General features: G+C 40.3%; 1 protein-coding gene across 1 annotated transcript in view; it reads right to left on the bottom strand.

Moving 5' to 3' along the window:
- Nucleotides 1-23,856, bottom strand: part of gramd1a (GRAM domain containing 1A) — a 53,793-nt gene that overhangs the window by 17,254 nt on the left and 12,683 nt on the right. Inside the window, 8 exon segments of the mRNA XM_061776081.1 lie at nt 329-611; nt 2,243-2,361; nt 2,458-2,538; nt 2,668-2,763; nt 5,146-5,249; nt 5,336-5,420; nt 5,515-5,535; nt 6,191-6,413. Coding sequence (XP_061632065.1) covers nt 329-611; nt 2,243-2,361; nt 2,458-2,538; nt 2,668-2,763; nt 5,146-5,249; nt 5,336-5,420; nt 5,515-5,535; nt 6,191-6,413 — 1,012 coding nt within the window.

The following is a 23,856-nucleotide window of genomic DNA, read 5'->3' as shown; positions in this document are numbered from 1 at the left end:
TTATTTATTCAAGGGGATCTGTGATCAATTAACAGTTAATACAGCTACTTTTTTTTTTGTTAAGTGGATGAATGACACACCCAGACATGAAATGGCCTTAGAGGAATGATCACTAGTATACCCACGATTAATTTGGGTATCAATAACAGTGGAGGCCACTATTTGAGGAAATATGCACCCATTCCAAACAACTTATGCGGTGGACTTTGAAGCTGTATTCAACAACTTTTCTATTCCTTCCACCCAGTTTATTTAAGGGAGCATTCAAGTGTGTAAACGTACTGACCAAGTGCATTTCTACACAAATGATGTAACCAATAACACTCACCGAAGAGGCGCTGGTGGGCGCGGCGGACACTACCGAGCTATGGGAGTTGGGCGGGCTGGGCTCTGGGGGGTCCGAGCTGAGCCGCTGACCCGAGGAGGAGGGCACCTCTATGGGCAAGCAGCAGGCTGAGGAGGGCGGGGATGAGCCCACCGCGCCGGTGGTGGCTGAGGGAGGGGTGGCCTGACCGCAGGGCACCAGCGGTGGAGGGGACCCGCCCGTGGAGGGAAGCGACACCGAGCTCAGGTCCAGAAGATCAGTGACTGATATGGACTCTTCGCCAGGCCTGGTATAACGGAGGGAGCAGGTTATGTATTTTTTACTCAACTGAAGATGGGGGAGGAATATTACTGAATAATACTACAGAATATGTATACGAAACCATCACTTTTAACACTGCGCAATGGGCGGTAAGTCTCTACACTTGAATTCATCGAAAAGACTGTTTACCTAGCCTTGGCAGGTGATGCTGTTTTGGCTAGCAACAGGGTTAAAATGAGCTCCGCAGTTAACTGTGTGTGAACAATAGCATCTAAGAACTGAGATGACTGCACTGAATATTAACTATTGACAGTTTCTCTCACCCGTTTTATTTACGTCACAGATTTACAGCTCTATTATACAGTACCTTGGTGTGTATTCACCCGCGAGGGATTGGGAAAGGGGGAGACAGGGACAGTTGGACTCGGCACAGCCTACGTCATATTGAAGCGATGGACCGCTTTGTTTTAATGCTGAATTCCAGCAGTAGGTGGCACCAAAAATGGTAGATTATAGCTTTAAATAATTAACTTGATATTTATAAATATTGTTGTTTATTTATAAAGCAGCAATGCTCAGGGAAAAGTGGTGTTTTACATGTTTGCAAATAAGGTTAGACAGAATGGACATTATTACAGTAGTAAGAATGTCTAACTTATAATTTAATAATTCATAATGTAATTTTACAGAATTGGTTACAACAAGTCAAGGTTCTTTATGATTAACATCAACATCAACAAATGTTAAGGGTTAAGGCCTCTTTATACTCCTACGCTCGCACGACCGACAGCGCCCGCATTGCATAACGTGACCGACGCATTGGGCCACGCAGTCCCTATGCGTCCACTTGAAGCGCACACGGCAAAAATTGTTGCTGCGCGTAGAATGCCGTGGAGATCATCTCTCGTGATTGGTCAGTTTTAGTCACATGCTGTGATGACTTACTCAGCATTGCCCTTAGTTCCACATACCACCTAAGCCGCCGCCTTCTTGATCGATTTTGCAGCATAATTAAACATATCATCTGGTCATTTAGGTCCATTTGTTCTAGCAGACACTGTTACACGGTCGCCATTGTTGTTGCTTTGTTCCTTGTTCCGGAAAGGAAAGTAAAAACGGCTACCGGAAATGGCCAAAAAATGCAGAGGAAACTCCACCCTGTGGTGTCCTAGCCAATACCAGCCATAGCGACACCCGCGACTTGGAGGAGAACTGCAGTACATTTTCAAAACTGCGCGCGTGGGTTGCGCTCAAGTATAAAGGCAAACTGCGGGCGGGATAGCCAGTGAGGTCAGTGCGGTCGCCGCCCACGCGAGTATAAAGAAGCATTTAGACATAATAGACATTATTACAGTAGTAACAATGTCTAATTTATAATTTAATAATTCATAATAATGTTATTTTACAGAATTGGGCTAAGTCAAGGTTCTTTATGATTACAGTTAACATCAACAAATGTTAACTATTGCATTGTTTCCGCACTGTATTGAATCGAATTGTATTCCTCCCATACTGAACTGAATTGGATCAAACTGTTCCGCCCTTAAAGATATTGTTTTTGAATCTCATCGCAACGCATGTATCCCGATATGTATTGAATCGGCCTCATGCCAGAGATTCCCAACCCAAAAAGAAAGGTGTTTTGGAGTCACTCACAGCAGGCCGTTCATGTGTTCGGCTGTCGGGGAGACATAGTCGTCGTCTTCACTGGTGAGGCCCAGCTCGGTGCCGTAACATTGGTGCACAATGTGCCACAATTCTTTGGGAGACAAGGACTGCAACCATGTATATAGAAAATATGACTCTCACATAATAAGGCCACTTTTATTACATTATAAAGAAGTTTGCTCGATGCTGGCAAGGGGTTGTACCTTGTCCATCAGTGCGTTCTGCCACAGGCGGAAAATCATCATGAAGCTGCGATCCCGTGCACCGAAAGAGGTGAAGAAGTGCTGAAAATTTCAATGGAAAGAAAGGAAGGAATGGACAATGAAGAAGGAAACGTAAGCTGTCCCGTGGAGCAGACTTGTTTTTATACTGAGTATTACAAAGTAAGTGTGTGTATGTGTGTAATGGCTGACTTTCTCATTGTCTGTGCTGATCTGGATAGCGTTTGGAATGAGCTTGGCAGTCTTCTCCTTGGTCATTGAGGTCACGTCTTTCAGCAGGATAGTGATCTGCAAAGACATGCATTTTATTTTTTAAAACATACTGTACTGTATAATTTTCAAGTGGCTGCTGGCTGGTTATACGCAATAACATACTAATGGTGGTGCATGTATCACGAAACCATTCATTTTTGCTGTAAATGTGTGAGTAAAAATATTTACTCTCACTGTGTGCTTTTTTGAGTGATTGTGGGATTTTGTCCCATCCCAGAACGCGAATGGTAGAGTCTCGTCTGTCTATTCCAAACGACTTACGCCCTTCGCTAGTTTCCTCAACCAGAAAGTAGCCCTCTAATGGGCAACAATATGGCATGTCTTTCTCACAGTTGAATTATGAACGATGCGTTACCCCATCCTAGAATTAAAAATGGTACGGTTCATGCATATAACGTCTTCCACCAGAAGCCTGCTAACCATCATTGGAAAAAGCAAAGTAAAAACAAGCAAATGTGCCAATTTTCTGTCAACTTATTTTCCCTTCATGTCTCATGAGTTGCAATGCAAAGGAAGTGGTTCTCCCACCCCAGAATAAAAAAATGGGACGCTCCCCATGTCTTACAGCGCCCACTGTGAACCAGGAATTAGCCTCCTAACCAACAAACAAAGAACAAAATGTTTGCCGCTTAAGTCAGGATGGAAGCGTGTCCCACATGACCCAGACTAAAAAAATTGTAATCTCGAAGTCTTACATCATTCACTGTGAATCAGGAAGGTGCCTGCTAACTAACATATAATAACATAATAATAATAACATAACCTATGTCCAAATGTGGTCAATTTCATAAATAGATACTATTGATCAGTTCTCGTGGGTCTGTTCTTTTTTTTTTTTTTTTTTTTTTTTTACCAAATAACCAATTTATAGTGTTGAAAATTGCTCGCTCTAACAATGCAACGGTAAATAAAAAAATAAAAAAAAATTTAAAATGCAATTTTTTTTCATTAACTGAAAAAAAAACTTTTGGAGTTGCGAAGATTCTGCCAGACAGTGATGATACGCAACAAAATATGTTTTTTTACTGGTTGAGTCATGATGGAAGGGTTAAACCTGCTCCAGAATTAAAAAAATAATAATAATAATAATAAGTAAATTCCTGTGGTCTTAAATAATCCTCGGTGAACGAGGAAGTACCACGATAACAATATACGAACATATTTTATATTAGTACTTGTATGACTGAGTGAGAGTGGGAACACATGCTGCAGAAGCTAACAAGTGGCTCCTTCAATTTGTGGCACCAACTTTCGAAAGACTTTCCATCTCCTCCTGTTTCCTCGACTCATGCCAAGTGCCATCTTTTTTTAAACCTTTTCTCAATTAATGCTGTGTTTTCACAGTGTTTAATGAATTTAGCTCCATTTTCTAAAACGCGCAGATTTTGTATCGGGATTTGTCGTTGCACTAATACTAGACAAGACCCCCCTACTCTGGCACTGAGTGGCTAGGACACGTTGGTAGCATTCATACTTTTGGTGGATTCCTACTGGTTTGTCTATTGCTGTCTGCACTCTGAAATCACTCCACCAGCCCCAGGAGTGTGAAAAGGCTTTACTCCTTTGATCTGTTATTGAGTGGAAGCTCTTCAGCAACACACAGATGAATTGGTTAAAGTTATGATTCATTCATCACATCATGGCAGATGATTGATGACAGCTAGCCAGCTACTGCTAACTAGCAGCTAAGCTAGCTAGCTGGCATAGTCGAAGATGTTGGCACCCAGAGTCGATTTACGATTTTACTGGTGCAAAACAGACCACGGCCACAATGTGGCGAGGAATCTTGGTTAACATAAGCCATTTTTAAGTAAAACAAAGCGTTTTGGCAACAGACTTTTCCAGAGGGAAAAGCAGTTGATAAAACACGCCAGGCAAAATGCGTCAGCGGTCTTTTCTGGTGTTGTGATAAAATCTGCGACCCAAAACAAAACAAAACAAAAACGTGATAAAAACTTAACTAGGGGGCTATAGATAGTTTTCAAGTAATCAAATTGGATTTTTCATTTGCTGGACAACGACATCTTTATTTCAGAATAGTACAAGGAGTAATGATTTGATTGCGATTCATTTGTTACTGTCAATGCGAAAACTGAATGGGGATTTAGACGGCAAGTTCGAGCCCTAATAAAATATACAGAAAATGTCAATTTGTTTCACATATTTTCCTTTTCCCGCCTGTGTCACAATCAAAGCATTACCTCCTGACCCAGAATAAAAAAATACATTACTGTGGTCTTAAATCATCCTCCATGAACTAGGAAGTGGATGAATGAAATATTTTAACCCAGGGGAAAACATTTTGTAAAAGTGTTTTAGTCGTTTTTTGGAATACGTGTTTGACTTTATCAGCTCTGATCAGCAAATAAGGACTTTTAACACAAAACAGGTGCTTACAGTGGTTTCCCAGCGGAAGATGTTGCTGTAGAAACACAGCCAGTTCTCGGACAGATAAAGGCGGCCCTGGAGCAGGATGTCCTTCTGCAGCGCGCACGAGTAGTCTGTGGCAAAAGGAACAAGAGCTCAGCTGACCGAACACGATGCCCAAACCCTCTTGAGTCAAGGATGTTCATTGCTTAGCACTCACCCACTATGAGTCGCTCCGTGTCAGGAAGCTTCTTGAAGATCTTGCGGAAGTCCTCGTTCCGCTGCTTGTACGTGGGGCTGAGGACCTGAGGGAGAGGAAAAGAGGAACTCCGGTTGCTACCAATAAGTTAATGTCTAAATGAAGCACCCCAAAAGTTAAGTCTTAGATATGATACTCACGTTGTACCAGCTCTGCATTTTCTGCAAAGACAACAAACACCACAATTAGAATCATGAATTGATGAAGTGTGTGGGAGTTAAAAATACATACATACGGTACAGTATAATACAAGAGCTCTCTCGTGCTAAGGGCTGAGATTTGTCTTTGAACGCATCGCTTTTGCTGTGCGTATGGCCAAGTGCCGGGGGAGAGAGACAGTTACAGCCTCAAAGTGTCACCATATTTCGTTAATTTATCAATAAATGTGAGACAGACTAACGTCTAGTCATGTATCACTGAAAGACATTACAATACTTTATTTCAGGCCCTACAATGCCGCTGTGCCTTCGACGGTATGCAGTTAGCGGCAGAGGAAAATGCTACAAATAGCAGCTAACTACCGGAACGGATGCAACTTCTCGACCTGTTTAAGGAAGGGAGAAGGTTTGCGCCTGTTAGCAGCCATTACAGCATAACTTGTGCAATTATGTAATAATGTGAGATCTCACTTTGAGTTTGTCCTGGCCAACCGGTAGGGTGCCTACCACCGCAAATAGATATTGGTCCTGTGGGAAAACACTGTTTTCTAGCTGTACTTCTTCGGACAATTGTTGAAGTATTTGTGCTTCGCCTGAGTTCCAACTGAGCCATTGAGTCATAACAACAATGCTGATCTTAGTATGGAGCATAACTTACCTTGGCATTGCTTCTGAAATGTCGGGAGGCGATCGGGTAGGCTGACGTGAGCGAGGACGCCGACGGTATTGACGACAGGGGGCTGTCCGAGCCCCCTCCTCCTCCTCCACCACCACTCTTCTCTCCCCCTCCCTCGCTCTCACTGGCCCGGCCACCCCCCAGCACCCGCCGCCGCAGTGAGGGTGAGCTGCCCGGAGTGCTGCGTGGAGAGTTACTGGCGGTGCTGGAAAAGAAGACAAGAAAAATTTTTGTGAATTGTTCATAAGGCAGCAAAGTGCACAAGTCGGCGGAGAGGGGGCTTCCGTAGTGAGAACAGCCACGGCGCAGTGGACTAGATGCAAAGGGAAGGCCACACATGGGGGGGGGGGGGGGGGGGGGGGGGGTTATCAGCCTAAACCTATTTTGACTGATAACATGGCCAAATGCTGCTTAAAGTTGGAGACTGTCCTTAAATTACTGCACATTTGCGGTCTATACAAAACACAGAGCAGTGGACCAGAGATATTCACAGGGGACAGGCACCCGGCCTGAACACGACTAGCAAAAATGTTTTAATAATTGACGTTCAATATATCTGCCATGATTTTTTTTTTTCATTAAAAACATTATTATTATTATTATTTTTTTAATGCAAATAAGCGGGGTTCAGGTAAAAAAAAAAAAAAAAGTGAATCAGCGGGGGATCTGGGTAAATATACTGCAAAAAAGAGGGGGGGTTCCACAAATAACGGAATTATTATTATTTTTTTTTATTTTGCAAATGTTTTGGCTGTGTTACAGCTTGTGGAATGACATTTTGGAGAAAATATTTTAAGTGAATTTTTTTTAAATCCAGTATTTTAATTCTACCACACTTACACACGGGTCGCTATTCAAAAACCCAGCTACTTACATTTCACCCACCCCCTGCACTCTGGCCTCAAGAGGCCACCAAAAATCGGGTAGAATTTTTGGGGGTAGAATTCGCCTTCAATAGAATTATCCATCCAATCACAATACCGCTTATCCTGTTCAGGGTCGCGGTGCGCTGGAGCCTATCCCAGCTGACTTTAGGCGAAAGGCGGACTACGCCGTGAACTGGTCACCAGTCAGTAGCAGGGAACACATATTGAGACAGACAACCATTTGCACTGACATTCACACAGTCACTGGGTGGGAACTGAACCCACGCTGCCCACACCCAAGTCAGCCGAATGTACCACTACACCATCAACGACTCAATAAAATTATATTCAAATGAAATGAGAGTGAAATCAATATAAGCAATCAAAAAAGGAGCAAGGTGAACTATGTACAATACTTTGAAATCAGCTCACCCCGGGCTCTCTCTCTCTCCCATTTTCCCCACAATGTGCAGAGCAATGCATTCAAACCCCTTCAGAATGAACAGCGCAAAGCAGAACAGAACTCTTCTTATTGTCAAAACCCTCCAACAACAACAACAATAAACACAATAGTTCGTTACGATATTAAAGGGAAATAAGAACATGTAAAACATTCATTATTTAATGTTAAACTAAAAAGTTAAAACAGTGAGCCTCATTTGTGGAGAAAATTTGAAAAATTTATAAAGCTAAGGCTGGAGCTTGGTAAAGAAATTACAAATTCGTGAATGTGTTTCTCTCTTACTACTTACACTTATACACAATAACATTTTCCATTATTTTTGTAGCTCTTTCTCAAAACCCTAAATATAATATATTATATTAAATAAAACACAGATGCCAATGTACTTAAATAACCTTATTGCTAGAGACAAACAAAAGGAATGGAACTTCTTGATGAATTGTCAAACTACAGGATGCTAAAATAAAATGTGAAAAAAGGAAAATGTTTCTTGGTCATTGAGTAAAATACAGATGAAATTGTCTGTCGCTGAATCAATCTCAAGTGGGAAAGATACACATTTTGCAATAACTAAGTTTTAACATGAACAACATAGATTCAAACCAAGAAATGCCCAATTAATATTAGTACACATGATAATAGCAAATACTCCCTCCTTTGCTGAAGGCAAATTTATTGATGAGACCCCAGAGAACTTTGGAAACGTTAAAATGACCAAAACTGTCCAGGACACAGGAGATGGAAAAAAAGAGAGAAAATGGAAGAGAGGTCAAGTTGTTCCTATGTTTGGTTTGTCCCATTAGGCGTCGTAACAGCAAGTTATTCTAATGATTTGTTTGGTAGTAATAATACAGTAATGAAATTAAGAAAATGTTCTATTTTAAATTTTGTGCCATGTTATAAACAAAAAGAAATGTTAAAAACTATTGCTATTCGCCTTTTTTTTTTTTTTTTTAAGCATCTGTAAATTGTTGATGTAAGGGGGGCCCCATAGAAAATCTCGCCTAGGGTGCCACATTGGGTAGGGCCAGCCCTGGCTGTGGCCATATGGCTACAACCGTTCTTCCATGTTCTGACAGAGAAGACGAACAGCCAATAATAATGGAAGTTGCTCCGCGCTGAACCAATCAACATGGCGTCAATAGAACCACGTCAAGCTAGGTTGACGCACACAGCACATTAGCAGCTGCTAATGTTTGCAGCGTACTGCTGCAGCCGCAGGAGAGCACTGGGCGGGGGGAGGGGGGGGGGGAGGGGGCAGGTCCCTCTATTGAAATGATGGGAGACAGCCCAAACCTCAACAGATGTCATTGTTTACAAGAAAGGGCCAAAACGTTCGGTAGTGTGTAGTTATTTGAGTTTTGTAATGTCTGACAAGAAACAGTAGCATGCTTCCCTCCCCTATCAAAAGAACAACAAACAAGACATGCTACTGGTAAGCATGGTTGTAAATAAGGAATTCAAGTGAATAATTAAATTAAGGGAGCCTCATTACCAACTCCCTGGGCGCAAACTAAAGTTGGAAAACCTGAAAGCTTTTCCATGGTTAGATGGATGGATGGATGGATTATTTTTTACAGAAAAATATTTATATCAAAAGGTTAAGATCAGGGAACATTTAAAATTGACAAAACGTGATTTGTTTCATATCATGATATATAGTGATATCTACTGATATAAAAGATAAAATATTGTGATATGATTCCCCCCCCCAATAATTGCCCAGCCCTATGTGTGCACTGTTGGAATGTCAGTGCTAAATACATATTTTTATTTTGTGATTTATTCTCTGAAGCATAAATATTAATTTAGGTAGTTGCAATGCCTAGCTTTTAGTAAGGTTAGTACACAGTCATTGCCATAAATGCAATTTTACTAATAATTTTTAATTAATAATTAAAACTAATTTCTTGCGGTCTTTCAGTTTCTGTCAAGAATTTTCATTTGGGTGCATCACTGCATCATTGCTAACCTTGCTGAATAAAAAATCCCATGTTGACTCGAAATAATTACAAAAACACACCCTTTAAAATGACTGAAACCTGCCACCTTCACTAGCATTAGCACATTTAATGGGCTTAGGGACGAGAATCTGTGTCAGCATTTGTTGATAACGTGTCCCAGTCTCCAATAACACTAAACATCAACAACATAAATCATGTATTACTGGAACGCTAATAGTCCCACTAATATCGCCTCCTTGGTGTAAAGCAATTCATTCGGAGTCAACTAGCGACGTCTAGCGAATTAGCTACACGGCTAATTTAACAATCACGTTAAGCCACGGGGAGCTGAAAAGCAAACAAAAGCACCCAGGGAAGGAGGCGCCGTTTACACATGAGGTGCTGGACTCGTTTTGCGGTGAAAAACAGCCGCTTGTGTGTGGATGGAGGCTGCCGTGTTTGTTTAGCGGGGAGGGAGTGAAGGAAGGGTGGTGGAGACTGTGACCGGATGACCGCTGAGCGACCGGGATTCACATGAACGCACCACTGTCGTTTTGTACAAATAATATACGAAAATGGCTTGAAATTGAAACAAACTGTTGTTGTTTTTTGTCGCAAATATGTGTGCATCGTAACAAAAATAGCGACTATGTATAACGCTTCTCATCGAATGACTTACTCGAACATGTCATGAGGGGTTCGCGGTCCCAAGCGGGGGTCTGAAAGAAAAAACGACACCCGCACTTCTCCTCGGTGTACACGAGCTGTAGCGATCCTCCGATGGGGAAGCGGGGTATCCTAGTAACCCACCATCGCGGTCGTCGACGCCCCTTGCGGACAGACGACAGCTGCCTGAGCAAGAAGAACCGTCAACGGACTGCCGTCCATCCGTAATCCTCTCAACGCACAGATGGGGGGAGGGGGGTACGGCTTAATGCCCAGCAGGGAGGGAGGAAGGGTGCGCTGATAAACATTTTAGTGACTGGGGGGCACAGATAAGAGCCCACTACACGGAGCTCCAAAGAAGCAGCTCAGAAAATAAATATATACATTTCATATTCAATTCCAATGATAGTGAAATAAATTTAAATTGTGAACTGATGCACGTCACTAGGTGTCACATTTATAGTGGAATATATGGCAAAGATTTGGGACACCAATTAACTAATTTAACTCACTCCCTGAAGGTGTCATGGCAGGTGTTTTGTGTATTTTGTCTGTAAGTGTACGTGTTTACCTAGAAAGACTTAACTTCAAGAGGTCACAGGCTTCACAGATAAACACTTAAATGTTACACAGTTACGGGAATAACAGTCATAATTTTTCTTATAAAATTCCAACTTTATTGATACACCTCCCCCCCACCCCAAAAAAAAAAAATCTTACAGGTGGTTCTCATACTGCAGTGGACTCCCACGTTTGCGGTTCAGCTTTTGCAAATTCACCGATTTGTGTTTTTTTCTTTTTGGAACCCATCTGTTGTTATTCCTATTCACATTTTTCTGTAACATAGCAAAAAAAAAAGAAAAAAAAGCATAAAAAATATTTTTTTCATGACAAAATACTGTCTACTGTATGTATGATATGTATTGTACTGTAATGTCTTTTTAATTGAGACAATGAACGGTTACTGTCGGCCGTAACCAGGAGACGCACAAGGTGTGAGAGGAAATAGTGCACAAGCACAAAGTTTCACGAACAGCTAGCAGAGACTAAGAAGTTTCCTTTTAACATTTTTGGAGATATTTAACAGAGAAAATACTGTATAATACTAGCTTAACTGTGCGAAAGCATACTGTACATACAGTACGTAAACCCAGTGTTGAGCAAATTACTTGGAAAATGAAAGCTACTATAAAATTACCAAAGTAGCTAAACTAAATCAAAGCTACATCAGTTGGGTTTAGCCTCTTTGAAACCAAAACTACCGGTACATTTTAAAATTTTGTAATAGCACGATTGGGGTATAAATGAACACTTAATTGCAAAAATATTTACATCAACTTTGTGAGTACAAATTCAATGTCTTGGACTAATGTAGTGACAGCAATGAGTTATTATTAAACTTGAACGACTGTTAATTTATCGTATTTTGTTTCTTAATACATTAAAAATGTTTGAAGGTCAGCGCTGAAAACGTGCAAACTAAGAACAATTTAGTACTGAATTGTTGAGACGTAGCTTAGAAGTCTTCATTTCTTTTGGCTGATTTTTTTGGGTTGCAACTAAAAACTAGCTTCATGATGACAACAGGCTGGGGGCTACACTTTCTGGCAAAAGTCCCCCCCACACTATATAAACACCAAGCACCCTTATTTCATGCAGTGGCCATTCGGCAGAAATACCACTTCCTTATTCCTTTTAACCTGAACCCATTACTGCCTGTATAGTGTGCAATTGGCCATCAAACAATGCATGCATCTCAAAAATATACATCTTCCCTATAGTGTAATGTGTTTTGTGTTATTTGGATTTTGTGTTATTTGGGCCCCATGCACACTGCATTGTGAGGCAGCGGTACACCAGATGGGATTTTGTGCTTCATGGCCCATTGCCAGCCCAAAGGGGTCCTGCACAACAGCGTTACGGCCCTCAGCCACATTATTGCTGGCTGCATGTTGTGGGTTGAGGAGGAGGAAAAAAATTAATAAAAATTCCATCCAGGGGAAGTGGTGCGCGTCTATGGCCGCTTATGGCTTCGCAGGCTTATGGTCATTATGCCAGCTCAGCTTCTCTGCAGCCCATGAGAGCCAGTGCAACTCAAGTTTCCACCTGAGATTTTAACAACTAATTTCAGGCCAGATCTTATGTCATCGTCAACTTCACATAAGTGCCTGTTTGTTGTTGAACTTACGGTACCATGGGAGGCTGCAGTTGCAGAAGTGTATGAACGTAAAAAGATGAAATACATGAAGATGGCTACGGAGGCACAACAACGTGGCTAGCATACACAGGTCATCCCTGTCGAGGATTCATCGCGGAATGTACAAATAGGTTCCTAAAGGGGATGGGAGTTCGAGGTCAGGCCCTCAAGCAAGCCATCAGGGGCCTCACTTATCAAAAAGTGCGTAGGATTCTTACTAAAAGTGTACATACACACAAAAGCTGAAACTAGTGTACGACCAAATTGCATCAGGAGGGCGTCTGATGTAAAGAGCAAGGGGGCAACTTGAGGAAGGCATAATAATTTCAGATTCTCACTATCCCAAACTTTGGGCCCATAGAAAAATAATATACTAAAACATCTCTGTGGGAGGATTTCAAACTCCCTTTCAAAGCTCCCTGATCAGCCCGAAATACGCCTCGAAGCGCTCTTCCTGGAACTAGAAAGCTCACGAGCGAATTTAAACTCGGAAATGCTGCCATGAAATTAGTATGGGATGATCCCATTCCCTATTTTATAAAATTTTTTTTGGTGGTGCATCACCTCCTCCTCCTTAAAATACGCAAAGTTAGGGCTTTCTTTTCTAACAATGATAAATACATATTGCAGAGTTGCAGTCCACTCAGCAGGGAAAGCCTTCTGACTTCCTTCTAAGGCTGTTGCATCACCACTTCCAAATATGGGATGGCCGCATCTCCGTTGCCGTCGTCGTTGCGCTTTGATGCAGGGGACTTTCACACTGAGCAAGTGCAGTGAGAAAAGGCCTTTACTGAAAAAAAAAAGTCCCCAAATTTAATATAATTTTATTATTTTCAAGAAGAGGGGAAATTTTGTCAGTTTACCACATTTTAAACATGTACAACTGACGATAAAATTATGGGCTTTATTCATGTCGTATTGCACATATCGAGACAGCGACATGGCTGAGAGATGAAACCGGAAAAGCACTGTTCAATATTTTATTGCAACTAAAACACAACACGTGAACAAATAAAATAAGTGTTTTGATGTGTCCTTCATTTATTCTAGTTGGGAGCAGTCGCTGTACACTGGCAGGACGCAACTAGCCACACCCCTTCACTCCCCCGCACACATCAAATGCCAATTTGGAATCAATGTGCATATTAAGCACACCTGTTGGGAATTATTGAGATATGCACACCTGTAGGAAATTTTGCTTGACAAGTCACAGTTTGGAAAGTACCCATATTAATCCCGCAACAAAATCAAACAAACTCAGCTCATTATTATTATAAACGTGACTGGCTAATGTAGTGTGAAGGGTTATTTTATGGCAACGGCAGAAACAATTTGGGAAAAAAAGAAATTTCTCAGACACCGAAGTCTACATGCTTATCGGCGAGGTGGACGTCAATTAGCGAGGCAGGAGGTCACTGCTGCAGTGAATGCAGTGAGAGAACGGAGGCTTGTAAAGTGGGGGGGGGGGGAGTCCAATTTAAAAGTAGATGCCCCCCAAAAAAATAATTGCACCCATCGCCAGACGCCAATTTACTGTCATTTTGCATTGGATCCATCTCAATTGCTCGATCAATTAATCTACTTTATTAATCCCAGAGTGCAATTTAAATGCATGAGGAGTATTCAATATTAAAAAAAGGACATAACAAAAAAGTCTCAAATAAAGTTCAAAATCTAATCAATTAACGTTTGTTATTGAAACTAGCGTGGGAGAGTCATGGCTTCTATTCACCACTTTCATGCGTCGCTACTTTTCCTTGTCTCCATAACGTGTTTACCCGTACGGATGGATTAGGGTTTCCGTAAGTAGACACTTTTTCCCCGTCAAGCTTTTTTTTTCTTTTTTTTTTTTTGATAGGTCACATACTGTAACTTTGCGCAGGAACCTGCATACAAATCTTTCAGGCACCGTTTTGTGCGTACGCAGCATTGATAAGTGAGGCCCCAGGTCACTGTGGGAAGTAGCGGAGCGGAGCAGCGGAGGGATTTGGATCAAGAGGAAGGATTCCAACTGGGCTCCAACAGGTCATTAAAGAGGGGTAAAAGCAGAAGGGGGCACACCCAGGACGCTAGGTGTTACCGTTGAGCCCTCTGCAGGTGTCGTGGGCCTATCAATGAAAACACTGAGGAAGGAGGGTGCCCACCTGATGACCCTGATGAAGTGATTACACCTCTCCCCACTCAACAGTGCTTATTATTAGGGATATTAACATCAAGTTCTATGAGCTCAACTAACCAAAATTCCAACCAATTTTTTTTCTCGTTTCTTATATTAGAGTAATAGTAGAATCACTTCGTAAAATTTAGTGTTTTCTCATAACATACAACTTCCCAAAAAATGTCTTGTACTCCTGAGATTTTTCCTTTTTATCCCCAGGACTTTAATTGTGCCTTTTTTTTCTTCTTGAGTTATTACTTTATTCCCGCAAAATTGTGTAATTTGTAACAATTTTACAAACTTTTTCTTTTTGTCTATATCCCATAAAATGACTTTTTATCATATTAGAGAAAAAGTTCTATTTTTCCTTGTAAACTTAACATTTTTATGCATATTACGACTTCATTCTTGTAAATGATTGACTTTTAGCTTTACTATTCACTTTTGTTATGACTTGACTGCTAATATTGTTAGTTAATATTCTTGTAATTGCGACTGTATTAATGTAAATTAAATTTATTCTGTAGTGTGTCTTTTTAGTGTGTACCCGATGAAATATAGACAAAGTATCAATCACAAATAACTACTGACTATTTGATTTAAGTCGCCCCTCAAATAAATTCCTCTCGAGCATCTTTTAACCCCAGACATTCTCCGGAACCGAAGTATCACCTGATCCCTTCACCCTTCTACGTCCATCCCACTGGATTACAGCGCACATCATAATCCAACAACCTCGGTTTCTCTGTGTATAATCTGCTTTCCTGGCGAGCAAAGCGAGAGTTGCGGCAAATTGTCAGGAAACGATCAGAACCTCTTCCTTCCTGCCTGAAACGTGTTTCAACATATTGCGGCAAAGAGAGCGAGGAACACTTTATTCTGAGGCTGAAAAGTAGCCTATTTTCTTTTTAATCCCACAAATAATTTTTTTTGTTCTAATAGGGAAGTGAAGAGAGCCCGAAGAGAGTTGTTTTGCTCCAGGTCGCATCTACTTCCTGGTGGAAAAGCGGTTGCTAAAACACGGCAGCCAAAATGCGTCAGCGTACTCTCTTTCTGGTGTTGTGACAAAATCTGCGACCCAAAAAAAATAAAAAATAAAAAAAATAATAAATAAAAAAAATATGCTACCAGGACTTAACCAGGGGGCTATAGATAGTTTTCAAATAATCAATTGTTGTTTTTTGTTGGAAAATGACGTCTTTATTTCAAAATAGTAAAAGGAGTAACGATTTGATTGTGATTCACTCATCATTAGTTACTGTCAATCCGAATAGCAATTGGGGATTTAGACCGTGAGCCCAAGGTCTACACTATAATATTGTAGTTTATAAAAACATACAGTATGACAATTAAATTTAATATATAAAAAAATAAGTTTTTGCCATACGGCACGGTGGACGACTGGTTACAGCGTCCGCCTCACAGTTCTGAGGATCCGGGTTCAATCCCCGGCCCCGCCTGTGTGGAGTTTGCATGTTCTCCCCGTGCCAGCCTGGGTTTTCTCCGGGCACTCCGGTTTCCTCCCACATCCCAAAAACATGCATTAATTGGAGACTCTAAATTGCCCGTAAGTGTGAATGTGAGTGCGGATGGTTGTTTGTTTGTATGTGCCCTGCGATTGGCTGGCAACCACTTCAGGGTGTACCCCGCCTCCTGCCCGATGACAGCTGGGATAGGCTCCAGCACACCCGCGACCCTAGTTAGGAGAAGCGACACCAATTATATTCGTTAGCCCGTCTTTGGTGTTTTGGATTGTTTTTTAGCATTATGCTAAACAGTATCGCTGCAACTAACTATTATTTTAATAATGAATTAATCTGTTGTTTTTATGGCAAATTAATGGATGAAACAGATTTTAAAAAACTTAAATTTATATCCCTTTATTCAAAAGTAGGACATTGTTTCAAATTGACAGCACAGAAAATGTACAAACTGACGATGATTCACTTACCAGTTTGGTCCGTCATATGTCGGAAAATAGGCCAAAATGTTGGTAATTGTTTTCCAAAGTAAAATATGTTTGCAAGTCTCTCTCTCTCTCTCTCTCTATATATATATATATAAAAAAATATATTTTGATAAAACAAAGATAATCAATCTGTAGGGCTGCACAATTAATAAAATGTTAATCGTGATCGTGAGTTTGGCTGCCACGATTAAATGAACTTGATCGTCGGCGATTTTTTACGTTTAAAATGCGGGCACTTCTCCGTATGAAAAGTGCTTTATTTGCAGCAGGGACCAAAACCTAGTCAGCCAACCACCAGGGGACGAAGGCATGGTTCAGGCTTTATTAGGCTCCAGCACTGTGCTCGGGTGCCAACTTAAAAAAAAAAAAAAAATAAAAAAAAAATAAAAAAAAAAAATAAAAAATAAAAAATTCCTAAAATGGCATTGATGTCAAATGCAGTAATATATGAAGCTTTTATTTTTAAGTTGGTCCTCTCAGCACATTGGCAGAGAGGTAGCATGTCACGGTAAGACATTATTTTCAATCGTTATAGCGGCTGCCTTGACTTCAACTTTTCAGCTGACCGCAATGGAAAAAAAAACAAAAACCCTGGAGAAAATAGAGAGGGAAATCACAACAGTTCTTTGCAGTTTGTGACTGTGCACGACTGACTAATGGTCAAGCAGTACCATCCTTGACATATCACTATTTTGACGATGCGGGTTTTCAAATGAAAAGTCGGTGCTTACAGCCATTGCATTATATGTGTGAAATGTATTTGTTTCCATTAAGTTGCAAATCGTGATTGTACCTTGTAATAGCACAATTATTCAGTTAGCACTTGCTAAAGTATAATTTTTTTGGGTCCATTTATTTTTAAATTTAATTATCTATCATTTATTGTTATTCAAAGATTCATTTTGAACTGAAAACCATCACCATCACACCTCTGAGGAAGCACAGGATCTGTTGAGCCAGTTCTACACAGCAGTCACTGAATCGGTTCTGTGTTCATCCATCATAATCTGGTTTGATGCTGCCACAAAGGACAAAAATCATACTGCAACCGACAATCAAAACAACTGAAAAAATTGTCGGTACCCCCCTAACCCCCCTTGAGGACTTGCACACTGCCAGAACTAAGAGCAAAAATCCTATTGGACCCTCCACATCCTGGTCACAACCTCTTCCAGTTCCTTCCCTTAGGTAGGCGCTATCAAACAGCCATCCATTTTCTGTACTGCTTTATCCTCACAAGGGTCGCCGGCATGCTGGAGCCTATCCCAGCTATCTTCGGGCGAGAGGCGGTGTACACCCTGAACTGGTCGCCAGCCTAACGCAGGGCACATATAAACAAACAACCTTTCGCATTCACATTCATACAGGCCCTTTAGAGTCTTCAATCAACCTACCATACATGTTTTTGGGATGTGGGAGGAAAACTGGGTGCCCGGAGAAAACCCACCCAGGCACGGGGAGAACATGCAAACTCCATACAGTCGGGTCCGGGATTTGAACCCCGGTCCTCAGAACTGTGATGTAGATGTGCTAACCAGTCTTCAACCGTTCCGCCGGGCTATCGAACAATGCAAACTAGCAGACATTCCAATACAGTCTTCCCTTTTGCCAATGGCAACTACTAAACTTACAATTCCATTGTAATGTGCTGCCAATTTTTGTCTTGAGATTGTTGTCACATCTCTGTCGTGCCAATTATACATTATTCGTGCAATCACTGTAGTAGTCTTGCCACTCTGCACTACTTTCATATCTGTTACCTTTCATTGCTCAGTGACTCTCCGTATTGTGTTTTTATATCTCAAAAGTATTTTTGGTCAAATGTCTGTTGTCGTACTAGAGCGGCTCCACCTGCCGGGGACAAATTCCTTGTGTGTTTTTGACTTACTTGGCAAATAAAGATCATTCTGAAAACTGTTGCATATTGTTTGTTAAAAAGTAGTGCAATAAAAAAAGACTTTTCCCTAACATGAGGAATAATCATGATTAATAATCATGATTACAACATTGATCAAAATAATCTTGATTAGTATTTTGCCATAATACTGCACCCCTATCAGTCTACGTTATTATTAGAATATAATTATTAATATATACTGCTGTATTATTAGAATAAATATTTACTGTCGAGAGGCTGAAATTAGTCTCTAAACGATTAATCGATTATCAGAAATCGTTATCGATTGCTTTGATAATCGATTTGTTGTCAATTAATCGTGGCACCTCTACTAAACGGTTTTAATCAAAGCAAAGCTAAGTGGTTGTTTTTTTGTTAAATTTGACGATAAACTTCAACTGGCTGTGGCATTAAACAGCTTGAATTCTATTTTTTGAAGATTTGTTCACCATCTGCCAAACTGCTGGTTTTAGTTGAGTTCACTGCCACCATACAGCCAGGGTCCGACATTAACGATGGCCTGGGGCCATTACACCGCTGTCCCAGCCCACCACCTACCTATAGACGCTGGCCGCTCGGGCCAGTCCAAATTTCTAAGTCCCGGAAATTTTCGCCCCCCAAAAATGGCCCAAAACTGCATTTTCAGTGTCGGTCTGAAATTTTTTTTATCACCGAAACCTCCCGTCCAAGACAGGCTATTGTGATGATGAAAGGAGAAACCACGACCGGCACCGCTAACTGAAGCCAACGCCGCTAGCTTCATACTAGCCTCTATACGAGCGACAGGGGGACCATGGAATGGCAGCGAGATAAAGTGAAGCTTCATCGTCAGATTACTATGTCCAATAATGTGCGGACAACAACTGTGTGCTAACAAGGACTTTATTCATCAAAAAGTAAGGCAACGCGCACCAACCAACACTATGACACTTTACAGCACTTTCGTAACACTTTTGCCGGACTAGTGGCACAATACGGCAGGCGTGGGGGCATGTGTGAATCATAGATATTGTAAAAAAATGGTTATTTACTGTATCTCTAGGGTGTAAATAATAGGGGTTGAACCAATTAGTTGACTAATCGACCAGTCACTTAGCCACTGCGCAATGATGGTTATAGATTGTAGTCGAATAATCGCCAGTCACGTGTTTTGGACACTGACTGCTCACTTTTCTTACACAATGACACGGAGGCAAACCATGGTCGATTAATAACCTCTTTATTGCCAAGATGAATGCATAATGTGCCAAAGAAAGATTGTCCTCCAGTCTTAACTCACTCACAGTTTGTGTGCGTGCGTGTGTGTGTGAGTGTGTGTCTGTCTGCTCTGGATCACCCCTGATACATTCAGGTACTGTCAAAGAAAGTCAGATTTTATAAAGCTCTTGCAACAACATTCCCAGCAACACAACTTAAGGTTTGGTAAAATACATTGCTGAAAACTTTGGCCTCCTCTTTTAGTTTGTTTTAAACTTCATACTATTCTTATATACTATTGCAAGTAGCGATCCTGTTGTGTTACATGAATTGTAGTTAGAGTTGTATAAATTCTGATTGTATCTTAATATGATTGGATGAACTTGTATGGGTGTGGGGTGTGTCTTCAGCAAAGCAGCCAGACAGTGTGTGAGTGAGGGAGAAGGTTTGAGCGCACATTTTATTTTTTTACATTTGTGCGCGAGTTGAGAAAAATAGTGCCATCATCAATCAGTCGACGTCGACTCAACTATCATCACCTTAGCATCAACTACAAAACAATCTGAAGTTGTTCAGACCCTAGTAATTAACCAAAAATGTCATTCATTCATCTTCCATTCCGCTTATCCTCACTAGGGTCGCGGGCTAGCTGGAGCCTATCTCAGATATCTTCGGGCGAGAGGTGGGGTACACCCTGAACTGGACGGCACCCAATCGCAGGGCACATATAAACAACCATTCACACTCACATTCACACCTACGGGCAATTTAGAGTCTTCAATTAACCTACACTGCATCTTTTTCGGATGTGGGAGAAAACCAGAGTACCCGGAGAAAACCCACGCAGGCACGGGGAGAACAGGCAAACTCCACATAGGCGGGGCCGGGATTTGAACCCCGGTCCCCAGAACTGTGAGGCATATGTGCTAAACAGTCGTCCACCGTTTCACCTAACCAAAAATGTGTTCACATGAAAATGTTCAAAGGCAGTAAAGTTTGGGGAAAGCTGCCTTTATATAAAAAAATATTTTCTATTGTGCATTATTTTATGTAGCAGTATTTATTTATTTCAAGGATAGCCCTTTGATAGCTCGAAGATAAAACATTGTTGGAATGTCTGCGCTAAGTAAATATTTTAATAAGTGTGTAATTGATTTATTCTTTTAAACATTAATTTATGCAATTGCAATGTATTGATTTTAGTGAGGTTAGTACAGTAACCACTATGAATGCAATTGTACTAATAACATCTTTAAATAATATGTAGATTTCACAAACAAGATGATGTGGCCCTCTTATTCCCTCTATTTTTGTGTGGCCATCAGTGGAAAAATGTGCAGACATCTCGTCTATACATCATGAGCTCAAAATGTACGAGTCAATAAAATGGATGCATAAAGAAGGGAAGAGGAGAGAAGGGTGTTGTTGAGGGGGGTTGGGGATCACCCTCACCATACAGAACCTCCTCTGATTGGGCCTGCGTGACATCATCAGATGAGAGGCAGGCTCCGATTGGCTGAGAGTGATGTCATGATTCTGAAGCAGTGTGTGAAGGGAGCATGGAGGCCCCACCTCCCGGCTTGTTGTGACTGCTCAGTGAGTTTACTGTCAATAATAAGCTCGCTGTTGCGACTTGTTTTAAGAGGGGGATTCGTAAATAATAATGCACACGAGAACGACGGGATATCAGCAGACTCATCTCCACTGTATAACTTTACCATTAGGACCAGCGTGACACTTGGCACAAAATCCTCGCAAAGTGTGTCACGCAAAGTGCTGACCATGCAGACGTTGTTTCCAGCAGCTAGACATTATGTATGACAGGAGCATAGACGGAACCATTTCTCTGAATAAATTGAGATGAAATCAACTTTAAAACGATGGAAATGCACCACTGGAAAGCACACAAAAAAATGGCCGATGCCCCAAAAGCTGCACAGATACTGTTCGTTAAATTTGAACTATGTCATCATACATGCAAGATGTCAGCAAATCTCCTTATAAAATAAATTGGATAACAGTTGAACAATTTCAACAAACTATTACTATTCATCAATTTGTTGTGGATATGTAGTAATATGATGACGCAATTATACATTTCAATGTTTTTTAGAGTCGTAATGGCCCTTGGAGGGAAATCATAACTATAATGTAGCCCAAATTGAGTTTTACACCCCAGATCTAAAGAACTAACACCACAAGTGTGTTTTGCTTTTTTTTGTTTTTTGTTTTTTTCCTGAAATGATGATCATAACGAATGGAACAACTATTATTTTAAGTTGAATTTACTTTCACTATTATGAGTAAAATATGCCTTTTTTTCATCTGATCGTAGTTCCCACCCCCTGTACTATGTCAACTTTATTTTAGTAAAATTCAAATTTTTCTCATTATAATGCAAGCATTTTTCTTGATATTCTGCAACTTTATTTACATAAATTACGCCTTCTGTATTACAATTATTAAATGACATTTACCACATATACTTACTACCCCCATTACGACTTTGTTCACTATGGATTTTCCTTGTAATCTTACGATATTTTTTTCTTCTTAAAACTATTTTGATTACTCTTCAAAATTATACTCAATATTACTTTGACTACTCATAAAATTCTGACCTTTTTCTCATGACCTTTCAGGTTTTCTCTTTTAATACTGCCATCTTATTCTTGTAAAATAAAAAAAAATTGTCATGGTAATATAACAATTTTCTTTATAGTATTATAACTATTATATAGGCGGCACGGTGTACAACTGGTTAGAGCGTCTGCCTCACAGTTCTGAGGACCGGGGTTCAAATCCCGGCCCCGCCTGTGTGGAGTTTGCATGTTCTCCCCGTGCCTGCGTGGGTTTTCTCCGGGCACTCCGATTTCCTCCCACATCCCAAAAAAAGATGCATGGTAGGTTAATTGAAGTCTCTAAATTGCCCCTAGGTGTGAATGTGAGTACGAATGGTTGTTTGTTTATGTGTGCCCTGCGATTGGCTGGCAACCAGTTTAGGGTGTACCCCACCTCCTGCCCAATGATAGCTGGGATAGGCTCCAGCACTCCCGCGACCGTTTTGAGGATAATCGGCTCAGAAATTGGATGGATGTAACTATTATATAACTATATTCTCATACAATTACGACTTCAACCACGTAATCTTACTTTGCCCGATTATGACTTTACTTGGCAAAAATTCCAGAATTGTCCATGCAATCTTACGCTTTCCTTTCTTAAAACAATTTTGACTATTGATAAAAATCACCATTTTCTGCAGGTGATTTTTTTTCCTCTCTCTATTTTGGCTATTCTCATAAAATTTTGATCTTTCTAATTTTAAATAATGTCACTCTCTCATAAAAATTACTCCTTTTCTATCTGATTTTCTGATTATCTTACAATTTTGTTGATTACTTTCAATTAAGACAAAAAAATTCAACATTTTTCATTGCAATATAACCACTTTATTATATCAAAACCATCCCCCTTCATGTAAGCTTTGAAATACTTCTACGACTCTCCTAAAATAAGTTTTTACTTAAACTTCTTGTGAAATCACAACTCTTCTCTTATAATCACAAGTTTTTCTTCTTTTAATAGTAAAACTTACATTTCGCAATATTACTCTTATATTATTATGACTTTATTCTCGTAAAATTAAGCCATTTTCCACGCAAATTTTACTATTATGACTTTCTTGTGACTTTTTTCTTTCGTAATACTTTAACTGTATTTTGTTTGTAAATTACACATTTTCCACATGCTTTTTTTGTAATATTAAAATTTTACCCTTGTATCATTAACATCTTTTGGTTTCAATATAAAATTATCATTTGTGTAATATAATTAGTATATTATTGTAATTACAAGTTAGCCTAACAAACAGTTCACTCAGACTACATCTGTCCTGGCTACTCAGAGTACAGTATGTCTAAAGCAGCGAGTCGCAAAATGTGTTATGAGAGAATGACTTGAATAAATGTTCAAACTGAATAATGTTATGTGGCTTAATTTTATTTATTTTTTATCCAGTAGAGTACATGTCAGTACAGTTCAGTTGTATTTAAAGAGACAGTTAAAGTCATTCTCATGTTTTTTGTTTCTCTCTAAATACATTAAATATGTTTCAAGCCAAGTGTTGAAAAAGACAAAGATTGAGAAGAATTTAGTACTGGATTGTTGAAACATACACTATATTGCAAAAAGTATTCACTCACCTGCATTGACTCACGTTTGAACTTAAGTGACGACCCATTACTAACCCATAGGGTTGAATATGTCCACCCTTTGCAGCTACAACAGCT

The sequence above is a fragment of the Phyllopteryx taeniolatus genome, chromosome 6, assembly GCF_024500385.1.
Source record: "Phyllopteryx taeniolatus isolate TA_2022b chromosome 6, UOR_Ptae_1.2, whole genome shotgun sequence".
Lineage (NCBI taxonomy): Eukaryota > Metazoa > Chordata > Actinopteri > Syngnathiformes > Syngnathidae > Phyllopteryx > Phyllopteryx taeniolatus.
This window is presented reverse-complemented; position numbering and strand designations above follow the sequence as displayed.